This window comes from Cinclus cinclus, chromosome 29 (assembly GCF_963662255.1).
Source record: "Cinclus cinclus chromosome 29, bCinCin1.1, whole genome shotgun sequence".
Classification (NCBI taxonomy): domain Eukaryota; kingdom Metazoa; phylum Chordata; class Aves; order Passeriformes; family Cinclidae; genus Cinclus; species Cinclus cinclus.
In genome coordinates, this window is record NC_085074.1 from 73,649 (window position 1) to 91,994 (window position 18,346).

Consider the following 18,346-nt stretch of genomic DNA (forward strand, 5'->3'; position numbering starts at 1 on the left):
GCCCCCCAAGATATGGTGCTTGGATTGCCTTAGGGTTCCCCTCATGACCCTGTCTTCCAGTCAGAGGTTGTTCATTTGTTGTGCCCACAGCCAGCTTAGTCAGTTTAGAGATGAAGTAAGCGGCAATGGGAGCCTAGGGTGGCCAAGCCCCTCCCAAAGTTATCTCCAAAAACAGAAGGAAAGGATGGGGGAGCAAAGTCAGGGTGACAGCAGGGGAAAGTGCACATCAAACAGAAAGCAGACAAGTTACTTCACTTTCCCACCAGCCTGTCTCCACCAAAATCCATTCAGCCTAGGCCACTTCACTACACACATATGAGCAGCACTCACCTTCTTCCCCTCTGTGTCCCCACAGTAAAACTGCTCTGCCTTAGTTTTGCCTTGAACAACAGGATCAGCTGCTTCCAAATGAGAAGGATTTGCCACCAAGGAAAGGGTGATGTTCCTGTCAGTGACACGGTTAATCCGCCGGTGGTACATTCCCAGGTGGTACTTCACGTCACCAGAGCCCTGGTGGAGAGGAGAAGAATGTCACCCCCAGGAGCATGAGCAGCTTCTGGGACATGGAAGGAGACAGAGGAACACTGACCCTGAGGCTGGAAGAGGGAGGCATTTCTTGGAGGCACTGCCACAACACAGCAGGCACTCACTGCAGGAGCTGAACTGGCACCCAGGAAAGCCTGTTCCAGATGCCAAACCATCACCAACTTCAGAAATCCACTCAGCCCATCTAAATACAACTGAAGGTGTGGGGGATGAAGCAAGTGTGGTGGGTTGGGCAAAGAACCTGAATAACAGGTAACACTTGCCTGGGGTCTACACACACTGCAGCAGCATGGCCATCCATGGCACCATTTCCAATATGTGGCCAGGTACCCTGTCAGGGCACCTCAAGGCCTCAGGCTGCTGCTTTCTCACCTTCAGATCCCTCTGAAGGTCATGACAGGATCAAGCCAGCCCAGCCCAGCTTCCCCAAAGCCCAATCATACCATCTTATGATGCTGAAGCTTTGGAGCATGAGTTTATAGCAGTGACAGAGCCGCTTCTAGAGCTGTTTTAGAACCCCAGATGGGGATCAGGGGCACAAATTAACTTCTGCTCCTGTCCACCTTCCTCTCCTCTCAACATCCACTCCAAGGCTGCTTCATGCCCCGGCGAGCTGCCAACAGGCAAGCTTGTGCTGGACACACATCACCACAGGACAGGCAAGGACAGACCAGAACTGACCTCTACAAAGGCTCCCATCATCCAGGTGTGCTTACAATGTGGAAATCCTTGCAACAACAGTGCCACTGAGTGACACCAAAAGCAGTGGCACAATCCAGCCACAGACCTCGGGGACTGCTCAGGGACAGGCAGCAGCAGCCTGCTGCAGGCAGGGAAGAAGCTCACCTCATCAGCAGCCTCCAGCTTGGAGTCGAACTGGCAGAAGATCTGCTCCAGCTCTTTCCTGATCACGTTGGCAAGAACATTCAGGCGTCCCCTGCAAAAGCAAGGCCACTGCTGATAGCCATTGAGTGCTGACGGCGACCCCCACTGGTACAACCCATACCTTCTGCAAGGGCTGTGGGGTCACCCAGAGACGGGGACTCCCCAGAAGAAGTTTGAAGATCCCTCAGCACAGGGATGGTTTGGCCAACACCACATCCTACATACTTGCGGAAATGCCCCAGAGTGGGTAGATGCTGGGATTCCAGCATGATTCCAGCTCTGACCTCAAGCCACCACCCCTCTCCAGGTGAATTTAAAAAGAAGCTGGAAAGACCTTGATGAGCAGAGGGTCTTCAAAACCTGATCTCTCCAGCTGAGGTTCATCACCAACCAAGATCAATTAGGTGACGGCAGAAATCAATTTGGCCCTCCAGTACCAAACCCCAGCCGCATCCTCCTGCCTTCTATCTGCACCAAGTAGCACCATGGCTTGAGGCAAGATTACCTGTGAGGCATCCCCATGATCACATAATCCACTCCCTTCTCACTTGACTTATCAATAATGGTCTTTAAGGCTGGGATCAGCACTTCGCATCCCTCCAGACCAAAACGCTTCTCTGAAGACCATTTCCGATGGAGGAACTCCTCAAACCTAGAAGGCAGAGGGAGGGAGGGAGGGAGGGATCAATGCCAGGGGTACAGCTGAGGGCTGAAACCAGAGAAGGGACAGGGACTGTACCAAGGGAGCCACAGCATTGACTGATGCTCAGGCTGGTACCATGCAGCACACAACAGTCACTTCAGTGTCTTCCCACAGAGCTCAGCTGGTCGTTTCCCCCACTCCAACACCATACTGCACTTAATCCTTATTTTTAGACCTTTTCTTTCAGCATTATCCACATTTTTTGCCAGCACCTGAACCTGCCAGACTGGCAGTTCACTGGCGTCAACGTGCTCATTAAGCTGATGGCGACAGATGATGTCAAGATGTGACACAGCTGGTGACTGCATCACTCTGGCCAGGAGCAAACCCCCTGGGGAAGATATGGAGAAGGTGAAGCCCCCTCAGGGTACCTGGTAGAGCGGACCAGCCTGGCCAGCAGTGTGCGCTTCTCTTCACTGGTGAACTGCATGATGCCTGGGGTCTCAAACTTCTGCCGGATCCATTGGCACTGCTCCAGGTCATTGATGAACATGAACTCCACGCCAATGTGCTGGCAATATGCCATCTGCTCCAATGGGAAATGAGGGGCCATCAGACAACAGCCAGGGCTTCAGCACCTCAAATCCCCAAAGGACTGGCACTTGCAGCACCTCTCTGGATTACAGGTCCAGGGGCTCTTCCTTTCCCCCTTTACCCTTTCGGCCAAAGAGCCCTTCTGTGCCAGCAGAGACATGTCTGGCAGCTGGGGGGAGATCCTGGGGGGAACACAGTTGTCAGCCCTGCAACAGCCCTGCTTTAGGAGCCTTGTCTGAGTTGTATTCCCAGGAAAAGGGATGTGGCAGGACATGTTCCAGGATGCTGCAGGGCAGCTCGGACTGTGCACATGACCCAGCATCAAGCTGTTTAATTCCCCTTCCCTGAGGGGCCCACAATCAGCCCCTCAAGTCCTTTACATGCACCTCAGAGGAGAGATTTTTCCATCTTGGTGGCATAACCTGTAAGCAGTCAAAAATCTCACATCACAGAACAGTAGAGAATCAGAAGAAGCTCCTCCCACAATGAGGAGCCCATTCCTGCAGCTGAAGTAAGATGTTGGCACAGTTTTGCTTCTTCCAAGGTCAATGAGTCTTAGCAGAGACTATCTGAGCAGCCTGCAGTGTGCCTGAGAGGCTGCTTGAGACCAGTCCAAGCACAGGAGGGGATAAATTTGGCAGAAAAGGGAAACTGCCTGCAGAAGCTGGAAACTCCAGCCCCAGGGGTCTCAAATCTGCACCAAGACCCTCTGATGGATGCCCATGCAGGACAGCAACACTGCTGCAGTGCCTGGAGAACGTATCACTGGCCTCCAGCCCACTCCTGTGCTCTGCCAGCACCAGCTGCTGCTTCAAACTGGAAAGCATAGCTGGAGAGGTTTCAAAAAAAGGCAGTATCTAGCTGTCTGGGGTTTGCCCCACCTTGGGCAAACCAAGTTGCATTGTTACAATGCAGCAGAAAGCTGGAGGCAGTCAGAGCTGAGCAGGTTACTCGAGGTTGCTGTTGTGAGTGGGGCAAGTGCTGAGAAGCAGTTCCCAAACTGAAAATCTTATAATGCACAGGTTGATTCAGGAATTTCAAACACAAATTCTCTCCCCCTTCCCCTGGTTGCACATAGGTCTGGTATAGAGCCCTGCTGTCCTCACCTCCAGCCGACGGATGATTTCCCGGAGCGGAAGAGCTGATTCATTTCCACCGATGAAAGTGGTTGTGGGCAAGTGGAAAACTTTGTCGAGGTCAGATTCATCCAGACCATAAAAGCCTGCAGGATTTGTCATGGGTGGGACAAGCAAGAGAAAGAAGGAAGGAAGAGGGATGGGGATACCATCACATGGGGGCCAGGTACATATGGAAGAGGTGGGGAAGAGACAAAAAAAAGCAGCATAAAAAAAGTATGAAGGAGGTTTATATGGATTAAAACCAAGCCATAATTAAACAAAAAGACATTAAGCACAGAACAATGAGTTATTATGGAAGGCACCACAGGAAATGAACCACAAAGTAATGTATATACATGGAAATGGGCAATTAAAATCCAGGATGAGTCAGGGAATTTGGAGCTCCAAAAACACAAATAATACACAACCAATTATAACAGAGGGGAGAGAAAAGAAACAGGAATTGAGGAGTCACCAAGCACATCAGAGGTGTCGGCACATGGTGGGAATTAAAAATGGAGAGTCAACACAAAGAAGGAAACAGTTAAAACAGACACAACCAAACAGACAAAACCCCAAGGAGGGAGAGACAGAGAAGCAAGAAAGAGAAAAGGCAACAGGGCTCTGACGGACTCTCCTGAATAGCTCAGCCCAGGAGCAGGGTGGCCAGCAGACACGCAGGGGTTTGGCTGTCCAGGTACCCTTTCACCCCAATCAGCAACTTTTTAATTACAGCTTTTGCCTAGTTTTGCTCAGAAAACCTCCTCCATTTGCTGCTGGTGGCTGATGATTTGGGGGCAGCTCCTACTCATGGTGTGGGGGCTGTGAGGAGCTAAGCAGGTCTCAAGAGCTGGAGGTTGTGATTTAGGGCTGCAGGCCTGCTGTATCCCAAAGCCATCAGAGCTGCCTCACTACCCACTGAAGTTCATGGTTGTTTTTGGGGAAACTGAGACACAGAGGAGGAGGGACAGTGCTGACCTTGCTAAACCGATGCAGAAAAGCAGAAGCAGGTCCAGAAATTGGAGAGTCCCATGACCCTTCTGAAGCAAGAGCTTGGATGAAGGAGTCTACAGCCTTGGAACCTCTTTCAGGCTCCTGCTCATCCCTCCCGCACTCCCAAAATGGTCTGGTCCCAAGGTGTTTCTTAACCCCAGGGCAGGAGCTGCAGAAGAGACACATACCACTACTCCTCCTAGCTTCCTCCAAACCATCCCGGGACCCTAGCTGGGAGTTCTTTTAGAGAGGGGATGGGGAACATAATCTAAAAGCAGCAGAGCAGTGTAACCCACCTTCCCCAGGGGAATGGGAGGCAAAAACTGGCCCCTCCTGAGATGGCCCCTTCCTTGAACTTCATCTTAAAAGTCTATGCCTTGCAGTCCGGTCAGGAATGGACAGTGAGCTGCAGACAGCCTTATCTCTGGAAATGTTCAATGCCAGGCTTGGACCAATCTAGTCTAGTGGACTGGGTAGTATGAAAGGCCCCTTCCAGCCTAAGTCAGTCTGTGATTCCATGATGACAGGGCTGGTCATGGCTCATCCCTGTGTAGCCTTGAGGGGCAAGTCTGGAAACTGGGAACACTCCAGTCAGCCTGTAGTGGACACAATCCTGGCTGCTACTGCTGTTCATCCTTCTGCTGCTCCCACCACCCTCCTGGACACTGGAGTCCCAGGAAAGGGAATGAAGCCAGGCCCCAGCAGCTCTGCTCTGGAGCTATGCCTAGGAACACTAAACCAGACAGGAGTTGAGAGTTTGGCCCCATGTCTCTGGGGCTTCTCTTTGGTTCCCATTCAAACAGAAATCCCAGAGAGAGGCAGCAGGGAGCATCCCAGACAAACTGCCTGTTGAAAGGTTTTGGGGAATCCTCAGTGATTTGCTGAAGCTTGCAGACCTGCAGCACAGGACTTTGGCTTGTTCTGCTGTGATGCTTTGGAGACATTCTGGCCCACTTTGGGGAGTATCACATTTTACAAGGAGTTTTAGGACATCTAAGCATCTTTGCTTCTTCTTGCTGCAGCTTACCAGCCCTGACAACACTCGGTATTTATAGGCAGCAACACCATCAGATGGAGGAAGACAAAGGGCAAGCTGCCAAATTTTCCCTGTGACAAAACCAGGAGAAGAGAGCTTGGGTTTTTAGGAGCCTTGAACCAGTGAGGGAGATCCAGGCCCTGTAAAATTAATATTCACAACAAAACATATATTCTAGCAAGCCAGGCATGCAAACACGGTATAAAAAAGGCCAGCCAGGCTCAAACTGAGAATTTATACAAGGCAAAGTGTCACTAATCACACACCCACATCAAGACTTTCAGTAGAAATTAAAAATAAAACATGTTGCAAAACTTGGGAGTGGTGGGAGATGGGAGTGGCCCACTTTACCAGCTCAGTTCATGCCCAGAATAACCTATTCAAAGAGAGTCCTGCACTCCAGAGGATTAAGGGCTCATTAATTGCATACCTCCTACTGTTAACACTCTCAGCCGCTCCTTGAACACTGCGAGGTCTGGGGGGCAGGGGGGCAGGGGGTGCAGAAAGGGAGAAGATAGAGAGATGCAGTCAAAGTTAGTAAAAAACCCTGGAACCGTGAAAACTAGTCATGGAAAGCACAAGTCAAAAAATTACAGTATTTAAAATAGTCAAAATCCATCAGAGGCAAAAGGGCAGGGATGGAGGATGACTACACACTAGGCAGAAGAGAAATCTTGGTGGGAAGTCTGATGAGAAGAGGGAGGAGCAGGAGGGGGAGAGGGGCATCAGACACTGGGGAGCAGTTGAGCTGCACGGTTTGAGATCTCTTCTCGAACCTTGATGGGAGAGAGGCTGGCCTGGCATCTTCATTTGCCACAACTGAATGCATCCTGTCAAGCTGCATCACAGAGACTGGGACCCTCTGCAGAGCTGGGAGCTGCCTCCCACCAACACCTGCTCCAGAGGGTTTGCTCTGCTCGTGCTGCTGGGAGGATTTCAAGGTCAACCCACAGAGGTAAGGATGCTGCCTTTGCACAGAGGAAGAGGACTGGGGTGTTACAAAGCAGGCAGTTAATGACGAAGACAGCGAAGACGGCAGCACAGCAGACATGCACAGCCGTCTCTTCTGAAGCACGCTTGGTGCAGGATGGAGTGCCAGCACACTGGAGCAGTGGGCAAACATGCAGCACCAGAGCTGCCTGCCCAGCTAGGTTAGGTGACCCAAGTGCCTCAATCTCACCTGGGTTACAAAAAAGGCCTTGGAAACACCTGTCCTTTGGGTCAGCAGGGATAATCAGACATTTCCCCAAAGTGGGGAAAACTAACATGGGAGCATCTCAAGCCCAGCTCCCAGCAGGGGCTCACCTGGCCCTTCCTGAGCTGGAGAAAGATTTCCATCAATTCGCCTTGGCATGAGGCAGAGGCAGCTGCCTTCCAGGGGGAGAAAGACAGACAGACAGACACTTAGACACACACAGCCTTCCACGCACCACACAGATTTCAGGGTGCTAAAGTACTATTTCTTTATTTCAATTGAGTTCCTGTAGTTACCCTGTCCTTGCTTTGCACACTTACCATGCCAGACCAGCTGCAGTGGAAGACCAAAATGAGATTACTTTGTTTGGTTTTTTTAAAATAGAAAAGACAGGAGAAAGGGGAATAGGGTGGCTCCAGTCTCTCCACTCCTCAGACTGAGTAGCCCTGGGCAGGTTTTCTCTCGCTGACATTTTCCCCAAAGACTGCACTGCTTAATCCAAATAGAGCTCCCAAACCAGAACCAAACCACTTGCTAAACAAAAGGCAATTGAGAAGAAGGATCAGTCTCTGAGATTAACCATCCAACTCCTTTTAATCACAGCACTGCCACTTAAACTGTTGGCAACTGTGATCACACCACAAAATCTGACCTTTAAAGGACCTCACTGTTCAGCAAGAGGAAACAACATTGTTTCCAAGTTTCAAACCCACTCCTGCTACTAACCTCCCTGTCAAGTGCTACATATACACATTCTTCCAAAAAAAAAAAAAGTGATCAGCATCTGCTTATCTGCTTAGAAATTGGCTTTTTCTGCCACAAGCTGGCAACACCCAATCTTGGGGCCAGCTGGAGTTCTGTGTTCTGCATCTCCGCAGCTTCTTCCCCACTTCCTGAACACTATTTGTAAGCTAAATTCACCCAGTTACAGTTAGGATTGACTAGATGAGGTTTTTCAAGATAAGAATACCAGGGAAGATCTACTCAGTATAAGTAATACTTCTAGGAAGATAAAAAAAAAAAAGTATTTCGCTAAGATCTAGCCACCTGAGTCTGGGGTTCTACCATGAGACACAACCCCAGCATGAGCTGGTAGCTGCCACCATTATATCTTGTTCCCAGGACTCATTATTTCCTATGAATTAATGGATTACTGGGAAGCAAAACAACACCAGTAGCCACAATGACAGATATTTTAATAAGAAAGCCACAAAGGAACAGAGATTAAGTTTAAGGGCTTGCTCAGACACAAGAGATCCCATGCTGAGGTTCCTTCCAGCCAATGCCTATGGACTAGCTACGCCAGAATGCTTCTCACCACAGTGAGCCACACTGGGATACACTGCCTGGCTTGTGGCAACTCACCCTGGGGAAACAGGTAAAATGAAGCCTGGACTGCTTTCCCCAGATATTGTTACAGCTGTACATTGGTGCCAGCCCAGCAGGCTGGCCAAGGAGGCACTGCCAGGGAGGATCACATTGGACTCTGCATCCTCTGAAGCCAGGACATGGCTGGAACACACTTGGCTCCTGAGGAACCAGCAGACTCAGCAGCTCTCTGAAGGGACTTTCCCTCTGAACTGACCTTCCCTTGAAACAGACCTGTGAGTTTAATGTATTAGTGGAGAGCAGTAACAAGCAGTGTCTCTCAAGGGTCTCTGCTGGGATCAGTAGGGTTTAATTCCTCCATCAATGATATGGACAGTGGAATGACAGGTACCCTCAGCCAGGTGACACCACTGAGTGTTGCAGTGAAATGCTGGAGGGACAGCATGCCATCCAGAGGGACTTGTAAAGGTTGGAAAAGAGGGACTATATGAACTTAATGAAGTTCAACAATGCCAAATGCAAGGGCTGAGGCAATCCCCAGTCCATGGATGGATGGACAGATGGATGGATTGAAAGCAGCCCTGTAGAGAAAGACTTTGAGGTCCTGGTCAGTAAGAAGCTGGACATGAGCCAGCCATATGCACTGACAACTCAGAAATCCATACATGTCCTGGGCTGCATCGAAGTGTGACCAGCAGGCTGAGTGGGACATTCTATCCCTCTGCTTTGTTCAGCTGAGACCCCCACCAGTACTGCCTCCAGCACTGGGGTCCCCAAGGCAAGACAGATGTGGACCTGCTGGATCAAGTCCAGAGGAGGCCAAGGGGATTCTTGAAGGTCTGGAGCCCCTCTGCTATGGAGATAGGCTGGGAAAGCTGGGGGTGTCAAGCCTGGAGGAGAGAAAGCTCCAGGAGATCCTGTTATGACCTTTCAGTCTATAAAGGGACTTATGGGAAAGGAGGAAGAGACTTTTTCCCAGGGTCTGCAGTGCCAGGACCAGGGACAAGGGCTGCACACTGATAAAGGGCATATCAGTGATTGGACATAAGGAAGAAATTCTTCCCTGTGAGGGTGGTGAGGCTCTAGCACAGGCTGCCCAGGGCAGCTGTGTGTGCCCCATCCCTGGAAATGTTCAAGGATGGGATGGACAGGGCTTGGAGCAACCTGGTCGAGTGGAAGGTGTCCCTGCCTGTGGCAGCAGGGTTAGACTAGCTGACCTCTTAAGCTCCCTTCCAACCCAGACCACTCTGTGAGTCTACGACTTCCTGAGCAGCATAACTCTGCTCCCCACACCCGGCTTCCTTTCCTGCCAAGGGACAGCTGTCACTACCACCACTCGCAGCTCACTCTAGGTTTCATCCAGACCCTGCACTACTCTCAAAAGGGATATACATCCACCAAGATTAAGGCTTCAGGGCTCTCCTCTCCTGCTCTGCTTCAGAACTGTAGGGCCCACAACAGAGGCCGAACACCCTGAGCTGGAAAAGCCTTTCCACATCCTCTCCACTACCCAGCCATGGTGAGTGGCTTTAAGTTCACCTACAAAGTCTTCCTGCTTTCCTCACTGTGCTGACTATGAGTATGTGTGTCTGCTCCCACAGCTGGGATCACAGTCATCATCACTCTACCCCTCACCATCAAAATATCTCAGGCACAGGACACACTCCAAGCTGGAGCTGGACAGCTCCTGAGGTTCAGCCAAGGGTTGGTCCTCCAGAGAAGCATGTCAGAGTCCAGACTGTGGGATGAAGCACCTTCCTCTTCATCCAGCGAACTGGTCTAACCAAAACCTACTCCCTTCCCTACCACTGCTCCTGGTACATGTAATCCCGTCCGAAAGTCCAGGGCTGGTGTCCCTGTGCTGGCACACGAATAAGGAAACAAGGCGGTTTACATGCACCGTGCATTCTGATCGGCTGTTTCGATTGGCGAGGTTAGTAATCATCACTGCTGCTCTACTCTACGTTAGGAGCATGAGCATGCCTCTGGAGCACTCAGAGTGCCATGGAACTACCCTGGGAAGCACCAGTGAGGTGACAGAGTTCAGCAAGCTCATCCTGGCTAGAAGAATGGTAGCGAAGTACAGAAATCAGCTCTAAAGCACATGGAGAGGTGCTGGGTTTAATCACTTTTGGAACAGGATTTCAAGTCTTGGGCACCATACATTCTTCTGTACAACACTCATACAGCTCTCACTCAAACACATTGGGATTTCCACCTCTCTACTTGGACAGGAATGCATCCCAAAGCTTCCTTGTTATGATCACCAGTAGGGACTCATAGCTCAGTCTTGGAAAAAGGGCAATTAAAGGATTTACAGATGCTGGGGCGAGCTGGAAGTTCAGGAGCGCAGCCTCAGCCCTGCAAAGATGAGCCCAGTATATTCACCCCCAGCTCTGAGGGTCCCCAAGGGCAGCAAGAGGAGCTGAGAGAACAGACCTCCAGCTCTCACCAACATAAAACCTCTCTGCTTTGCATTTCCAGAAGATGCAACTGTTCCCAGCCGTTCTGGGTTTTTGCTTCTGGGTGAGCAAGATCAGTGATAACACTGATTAGCAATGGTTGAAGAAACATGAGCTGAGTACTGGAGTGACAGCCGGAGGGTTGCAGGACTGCACTGCTGCTGCTGCCGGCAGCTATAATTTTAGAGTGATCATTACTAAGGAAACTTCAGACCCCCGCCTGTGAAGCAATCTACCTATGAAGCTGTGAAAGAGAGGGGAGCTCAAGCAATGCAGCACCAACTGCTCTCAAAGCCCTCACCCAGTTTGTCTGTGGATGTGATAATATCAGCTGGAAGGGAGGAGTCCAGATCTGCATCCAAGATGCCCAGTGGATCGAGTTGTGCTACATGATGCCCTCGAATCTATGAAATGCACCAGGAATGGAAAGGAGAACAGGAACCAAAAAGGAGAGAAAAACAAAAGAGGGGAGGGGTAAAAAAGTTAAATTACATTAGAATTAATTTGCAGAGTAATTCTCACCAACATTTGGAGAAACAGTTACTGGCGCATCATCAAAATTTACACAACTAATGCCGAGAGGATCAAGCTTTGCAATGTGGTGACCCCTGACCTGGAAGCAACAACAGATTAAAACAAGTTAATTGAAGAGACATTCCTCAAAAAAAACCAAAAAAGTTAGAAAATTACATTCTCTTTACATTTTCTGCAGAGCTACCCCAATTCTAGCTGCAGCTGAAGCCTGAAGAAGTTGGGTTTACTGTCACCTACAGCACAAAGGAGAGTGCCAGCAGCCACCAGGACTGCTCTGCTCTACCTGACACCAGGTTTGGCAGGTATACTGGGGGATGGAAAGCTCCTTCACAGCAGAGACAGGGTCTAAGGGTCTCCTGATGCTTTCCCAGCATCAGCATCGTGTCCAACTTGAGCAGCTCCTTTGTACACATGCAGTAACTTCACACTGATGGTCTCCTCCTAAGAATCACAGGTACACAAAGAGGCAGTTTGTCCAGAGAAACTGTGGTTGCCCCATCCCTGGCAGTGTTCAAGGCCAGGCTGGATGGGGCTTGTGGAGCAACTTGGAAGGTTGTAGTAGATGTCCTTGACTGTGGCAGGGGGGCAGCAGGTAGAATAAGACAGACTTTAAGGACCTTTCCAATCCAGACTGTTCTGATGCGTGGTGTTTTAAGTAGGTTACCAATCACATGCAGGGCTTCCTTCACCTTCCTACTCTTTCATACCTCCATATCTCCACATACTCCATATCCTGAACTTCCCCACCCAGACATCCTGCTGCAGCTACAGCCCTACTGTGACACCAGGGCAGGGAGGGAGGTAGATTTCTCACTATGGACAGCTTAGAAAAATACATCCAAGAGCCATCACCTTCCTGTGCTGCCATTCAGAGCCTGAAGAAGAGATGGGCATGCTAAAGAGGTTACAGATTTTGTTTTCAAATCACTGACTTCAAGCTTCTGCTTCCAATTACATCAGTCACTCCATGTTCAAACTCAGCATCTGCCCACCTGTTCCACTGGCAGGGGCTGCCTGAGAGCTGGCAGGACTGTCATTTCTCATGGAATCAGCCATGCAGGTCCTCACAAACAGGTCCCAATGCTGACATCAGCACCACAGTTGCAGCGGCAGGTGCAGCAGGGGCAGTGTCTTGGAGCCACAGAGCAGGGCCAAGGCTGGGTAGACCTTTGGACTTGCCCAGTGCTACAGCTCCTGCTGTAACTCATAGCTTTTTACATTGCAATTTCCCTGTACCTCAGTAGGAACGCAGTTGCACTGCACAGCAAGTGCTTTGTCACAGGAACAAGTGAGAAGCTCATGGTCACAACTGCACTGCATCTGGGTTCATTAACTTCTCACCACAGCCATTATTATATACTACTTGATAAACCAGAGCACAACAAAAAGTAAAGGGATAACACACATGTAGAAACACATTTAAATGTTCTCCGGAGCTAAAATGCTTGCTAGCCTTCCCTCAGCCAGAGGATGTTTCTTTCCTGCTCCAAACTCGTTTCTCCCAGAAGGCTGACTTGGCAGCATTGATCCGAGCTGCAGCCCATGAGCTTCACGGGCCACTTCCACGTTGCAAATCACATGGAAATGTTTCCTGACCTTTTATTTTAGGACCTTGGAAGCTCTGTCAGCAACACAGGGAAGCAGGATGGGTGCTCCATGCCACAGAAGCAGCATTCCAGACAGCAACAAACTACCCAGTGTGGAGAAGACCTCCCACTCCCTGCTACCCTGTTTGGATGACAATAGCTTTAATCTTCCTATTGTCCAGCAAAGCATCAGGTGAGTTTCTGCCCCAACAGATCAGCTGCTCATATTCCTAAGGAGGCAGCTATCCCAGCTCCTATCCTGCATGCTCTGTGTGCAAACACGTACATCATTTGCACTAACTCCAGCCCACCTCAGCTGCTGCAAGCCCCTCAACAAAAGACATGACCCTCCTCAGCACCAAGTCCCCTTACCTGATATGCCCTGATGAGAGACTGCACTGCAAGATGGTCCTCCACCAGTTTATCCACGTTAGGCTGTGCCTGAACCAGGGACTGGGCTTGGGACAGGGTGGAGAGGCTGGTAGTCAGTGGAGGGGGGCTTTGGTAAGCAGCGCCTGGAGCAGCTCCAGCATTGGCGTTGCGAAAAAAGATGTCCCATGACTAGGAAAAAGGAAAGAAGAGAGGTGACCACGGTCTTCACTTGCAGTCCAGTATTCCTCAGTCAAGGTTACAGAGATCTCAACTTTACTGCCAAAGCAGGGGACAGAGCTGCCTCCTCCCCTGTACCTCAGCTCCATGCAGCTGCTGCTGAAGGCACCCACCTGCCTTGAACAAAAGAGCACTAAAGCTCTCCCACTATACCAGCTACATCACTATCCCATTTCCCATCCATCTGGATTGTTTTTTTGGGCAAGAGGCCAATGCCAGAGCCAGCCCTCTCTTGGCAGTGGAACCAAGACAGGACACAGTGATACCCCATCCCTTGGCTCTGCTCTTGCAACTGCTGCTCTGAGCAATTAGCCCCACCCTGGACTTCCAGTTCATTTCCTTCTCCCCAGGGGAGCCCACCGCTCTCTAAATACCCCAATATTTTCTGAAAAATATTTCTGCCCTGTAATCAAATACACCACTTTCTCTTCCATGGTCTGAATGGCCAAAGACCTAAATGCCAGCATACGCTGTGTTGTTCAGCCCTCAATCAGCAACAGTTTTATTTTTCCCCATCCTTTTGGTGACACCAATGACAGTACTATGGAGGTACTCCTATACCAGCTCTCCCATGCCCAGAACCAGGCAGCTGCCACTTCTGCTCCTATTCCCTCTGCAGATGGGAATTTCTAGGTGTTACGAAAACAAATCAAAAGACTGGAAAAAAGCCCTGGACAGACTTGGTATACTGTCATACTATTCCAGCACTGTCTGAAAAGCCTGGAAGTGTCTCAGGCCAAACCCAAGTTGACCAATCTCCCTGTAGAAACACCAACAGATTTGGGGAAGGAAATGGCCTGGCCAAAGTCTAATCCACATCCTCCCATCATGCTTGTGCCTCATCTCATGTGCCACCAAATGATGGCAAAGGATAAAGGCATAGCAGAACAGAAGCTGTGTGCCAGCACAGACTCAGGAAGCTACCTAGAGCAAGTAAATCCCGTGGGATTTGCAAGCTGGCTTCAGTCCAAGGGGTCTCTTCACTGACTGGGAGCTTGGTATCCTGCACCTTGGACAGCACCAAATACAGCCTTGGTGATTGGAGATGGCTGAAGCCCAGCCATCCCCAGAGTGCTTAAATCAAGTAGAAAACTGCCCTCAAAGCAGGGGTTGTTTGGGGCAGAAAACAGTTTTTGTGCCCTGGAAACAGAGTGGAGAGGACTGAAAACCTGTCCTTTGTTTGGAGTCATCCCAGCTCAGCTGTTCCCCCTGGAGCTCCCCCAGCTGCAGCACCCATCACATGCCACAGGAAGGTATTTCCAGTCCCAATTGACTCAAACACCCCATTGTCCCATCATATCACTGCACAAGGTGAATAAATTTAGAAATGGGTCTCATTAAAGGAACATAAATAAGATCTGGAACATTTTGACACTAACTGATAAACAATCACTCCCCCAAGGGGAAAAGAAAGGGAAGACAGAAAACACCCAACACTGTTCTGACTGACTAAAAGAAATTTCAGTGGGAAAAGAGGGAGAGCTGCTTTTTGCTCAATCCCTGCTCTTCCCTTCCACAGGCTCACAGAGCTCCTGGGTGCCCCCAAAGCCATCAGCTCCTGCAAATGGAGGGGCAAGCACCCAGGGATGGGCTCTGTGCCCTTGGCACGGAGAGGAACCTGGCTGGCCACTTTGCTCTGTGGTCTAAGGTTGTTTCATGTACTGGCAAATAAAGACAGGCAAGAGAAAAGGAGCATCTGTCAACCTGTGAGGGCGGTGGGGACAGAGACAGGAGTATTGTCTTTATAACCTCCTCTTTTCTGCCATTCATACCTCTTGGAGTTGCAATTAACTTCTGTTTTGGAAGAAAAAGCTCACTTTAAACACTGCAAACAAGGTGCGGCACCAGCTGGGTCAGCTTGAGCACTTTCATTGAGTGCTTTATTGCTCCACAGAACTATGTTGGGTGGCACAGGACAAGCTAGAGCCCTGATAAGTGCCATAAAAACATCAGCTTTCAACCTCCTGATGTTGTTTTGAATTCAGGAGAATACAAGGGCTATCCCATGGGTTTCTGGGAAGCAAAGAGGTGCCTCTGGAGCTCACATCTACCATGGAAGAGGCTGAACAGCCCCATTAGAGTTATCCTGCTTTATCATGGGAAAAAGAATTTTGTCTTAATCCAGCACTTGCCGAAGGTAACACCAATAATAATAATAAACTCATGGGGTTATTCCCCTTTGACTTCTCTGTGCCCATGGCAGCACTGTGAGTGCTGTACAGATACATACAGGATTCAAGATACACAGGTATAAATTTTGAGAGAGTTCAGATTCAGGGCATTTTTAGACAGTCCCACAGCTGCAACACAAAGCATTAGCCTGAACTGGCTTTCCCAGTGCTCCTCCATGCACTGGCTAAGTGAGATTGGTGAATCAGCTACCTACCACACACCAGGATAGTTTAGGGCTTTAGATGGATCCTGGGCTCAGATCTGTGAGTGGAGCTCAGGGCAGGCTCCTCTATTTGGAACAGCCCCAAATCAGCTCATCAAGCCAAACCAGCACCTTCTACCAGATTCAGCTTCTGAAGAAGGGTGTGGGATCATACTGTCATGTCCCAGTTTCCCAACTTGGAGATCAGGCATGCACAGCAAGGGAAGAGGGGTGACATTTCCCATCCACTGCAGGCACTGAGGGTGCTTCAGGCTGGGACATGCATAAGGGACACAGAGCTTCCACCTCCAGCTCAGGCTGCTTCCTGCTCCTTCCCCCCCACAGGCTCCAGAAGCATCAACCGTGCCTGGCATGGTCCCCAAGTCTGGCAGCACCTCCTGCTCCAGCAGGGAAAAGATGACAAACATCAGAACTTAAGGCTGCAGGAGGAGGAGGAGTATCCTGAACCAAATTTAAGGCAGGTAATCTTTACTGAGAGCAGGCAGTCAAGCAGCAACCAATGGGTTCATGCTATGCACATTGCTGTGTCCTTTATCAACCCGGACAAGGACCTTCAGTTTTCTCAGGTGTCATCAAACCCCTTTCAATTTAAAATCACAAACACTGGCAAGTTAAGGAGTCTGTTTTAAGGGCTGCTTCATATACAGATCCATGGGGAGAGCTGTGTCCCTGTCCCCCAATTCAACCCAAACTCCAGGCCTGCTGCTTAGGGAGGTTGAACCTACCCCAGATATATGCAGGTACCACCCACCTGCAGCCACACCTTCCCCTGTTGCTTAGGGTATGAGGAGACAGTGTAGGCTGTGCCAAGCACTCAAGCTGGTCAAATGGAGGGCAGGAGGATGGTGTCTCCACTTCCAAGGGATGCAGTCCCAGGAGCAAGCAGCACTGTGGCAGCCCACTGGCACCCATCCCCCATGCCATCACCTCCTCTTTATCCCACTCTGCTCTAATTTTTATTATTCTACTGTTACTATTATCCAACTCTGCTCATCGGACTTGAAAACTGGAGTTCAGCTAAAGGATTCCATGCAGAAAATGCCCTCAAATAACCTATCTTTTACCTTCCCTATTTTAAACAAGCATTAAAGCTTGTTCTGTAGTTAAAAACCTCAGTGTCTACATGGAGGAAATGTGCTATTCAGTGTGCTCAGCTGGGACTATCACACCAGCTGGAAGCCTCAGAGGTTTTTGGTGACAACAGCAAAGACATTCCAGCTCTTCCCTGTTGAACATGTCCCTCATCCTTGGTGGGACACAGCACATCAAGGAGCAGCTGGTCTCTGCACTACACAGGGACAGAAAAACCTCACTGCTCAGAGTGACTTTCAAAACTGTCCAGAGTCTGGAATCAAAGAGCTGGTATCACACCATGACTGTCAAAGCCATGATTGTGCCTGTTGCTGGGACAAAGTAGTGTAATCCTTGTGTTTAAATCAAGCTACAGTGTTTGAGGTCATGGCTTTTAGTTCAGTATCCCACCTCTGAAGGAGGAGTTGTACCATGTGCTTGGGCACCTTTCAAGTCACTGTTTGGCAAAGGGCACAACCCAAACTAAGATGTTCTGTGATTTCCAAGTCTATAGTTTGGCTCAGCCACCCGTTTCCCTCCAAAGAAGCACGAAGTCAACATTTTTGTGAAAATCCTGTTAAGAACATTTTAGCACCTTCATTCTGGATGGGTGGGATCAGTGTCATTGAAAACACACCAAACTGTCGTGAGTGCTGGGGCATAGGATTCCTTATACCCCTAATTGCTCATTCACTTATTCTATCCTGGTCTGCACATGGCTCATAAATAAAGAAAATCCCTGTTCCATATCAGGACATATTCAAAACTGTCCTAAAAATCCCCTGGGTAATGCTGAGACTTAAGTCATTGGAGGAACATTTTCCTTGTGAAACACTGGGGATGGGGAAAAATGCTGTCAGGTTTCAGAACACCTCCTCCCAGTTGAGCCCTCACCTGCTGGGCTCAGCCTTGCTGGAAGAGCTTCAGGGAATCTGGATCAGGACAGATCTCTGCACATATTGCCCACAGCTGGATTGTTTTCACAGTTTTAAGTTCAGGAGCAGCTAGTGGGAATTCCTCTGGCCACCAGACCCCTTCCCCCTCCCCATCTGTAGATCAGCAGTCTGGCTTTACACACACAAGCTCAAAAACAAGCTTAGCTACATCTGCCCCAACAGAGAACACCACTCATGCCTGAGACAAGAAGGAAACCAGTCACGATGTGGAGAATACCCTCCTTGCCCCTTTTTCCCATCCTCTACTCTGGAATCAACCCTCTTGATGAGCCACCAGAGATGGAAAAAATACAGCATTGGGAGCTTGCTACAGGTGGATTCCCAGGAGCCATTCCTTGTATCTGCTTGTGATCCAGGATGCTGCCCATGTCCCAAGCCCACGACGTTCCTCTTG

At 49.7% G+C, this 18,346-nt stretch overlaps 1 protein-coding gene across 8 annotated transcripts in view; it reads right to left on the reverse strand.

Moving 5' to 3' along the window:
• OGDH (oxoglutarate dehydrogenase) overlaps positions 1–18,346 on the reverse strand; it is a 29,327-nt gene that overhangs the window by 7,146 nt on the left and 3,835 nt on the right. For 4 of the 8 annotated variants that reach the window (XR_009934057.1, XR_009934058.1, XM_062510682.1 and 1 more), the window contains 7 exons: positions 13,294–13,482; positions 11,103–11,205; positions 3,775–3,890; positions 2,506–2,660; positions 1,937–2,083; positions 1,393–1,483; positions 331–510 (listed from right to left, as the gene is read on the reverse strand). Coding sequence is in view for 6 of the 8 variants with exons in the window: in XM_062510682.1 (XP_062366666.1) it covers positions 331–510; positions 1,393–1,483; positions 1,937–2,083; positions 2,506–2,660; positions 3,775–3,890; positions 11,103–11,205; positions 13,294–13,482 (981 nt within the window). In the remaining 2 variants the exon portion in view is untranslated. Of the gene's footprint in view, positions 1–330; positions 511–1,392; positions 1,484–1,936; positions 2,084–2,505; positions 2,661–3,774; positions 3,891–6,245; positions 6,291–11,102; positions 11,206–11,323; positions 11,415–13,293; positions 13,483–18,346 lie in introns of all 8 variants that reach the window. The other 4 variants (XM_062510677.1, XM_062510679.1, XM_062510680.1 and 1 more) reach the window with 4 other exon arrangements.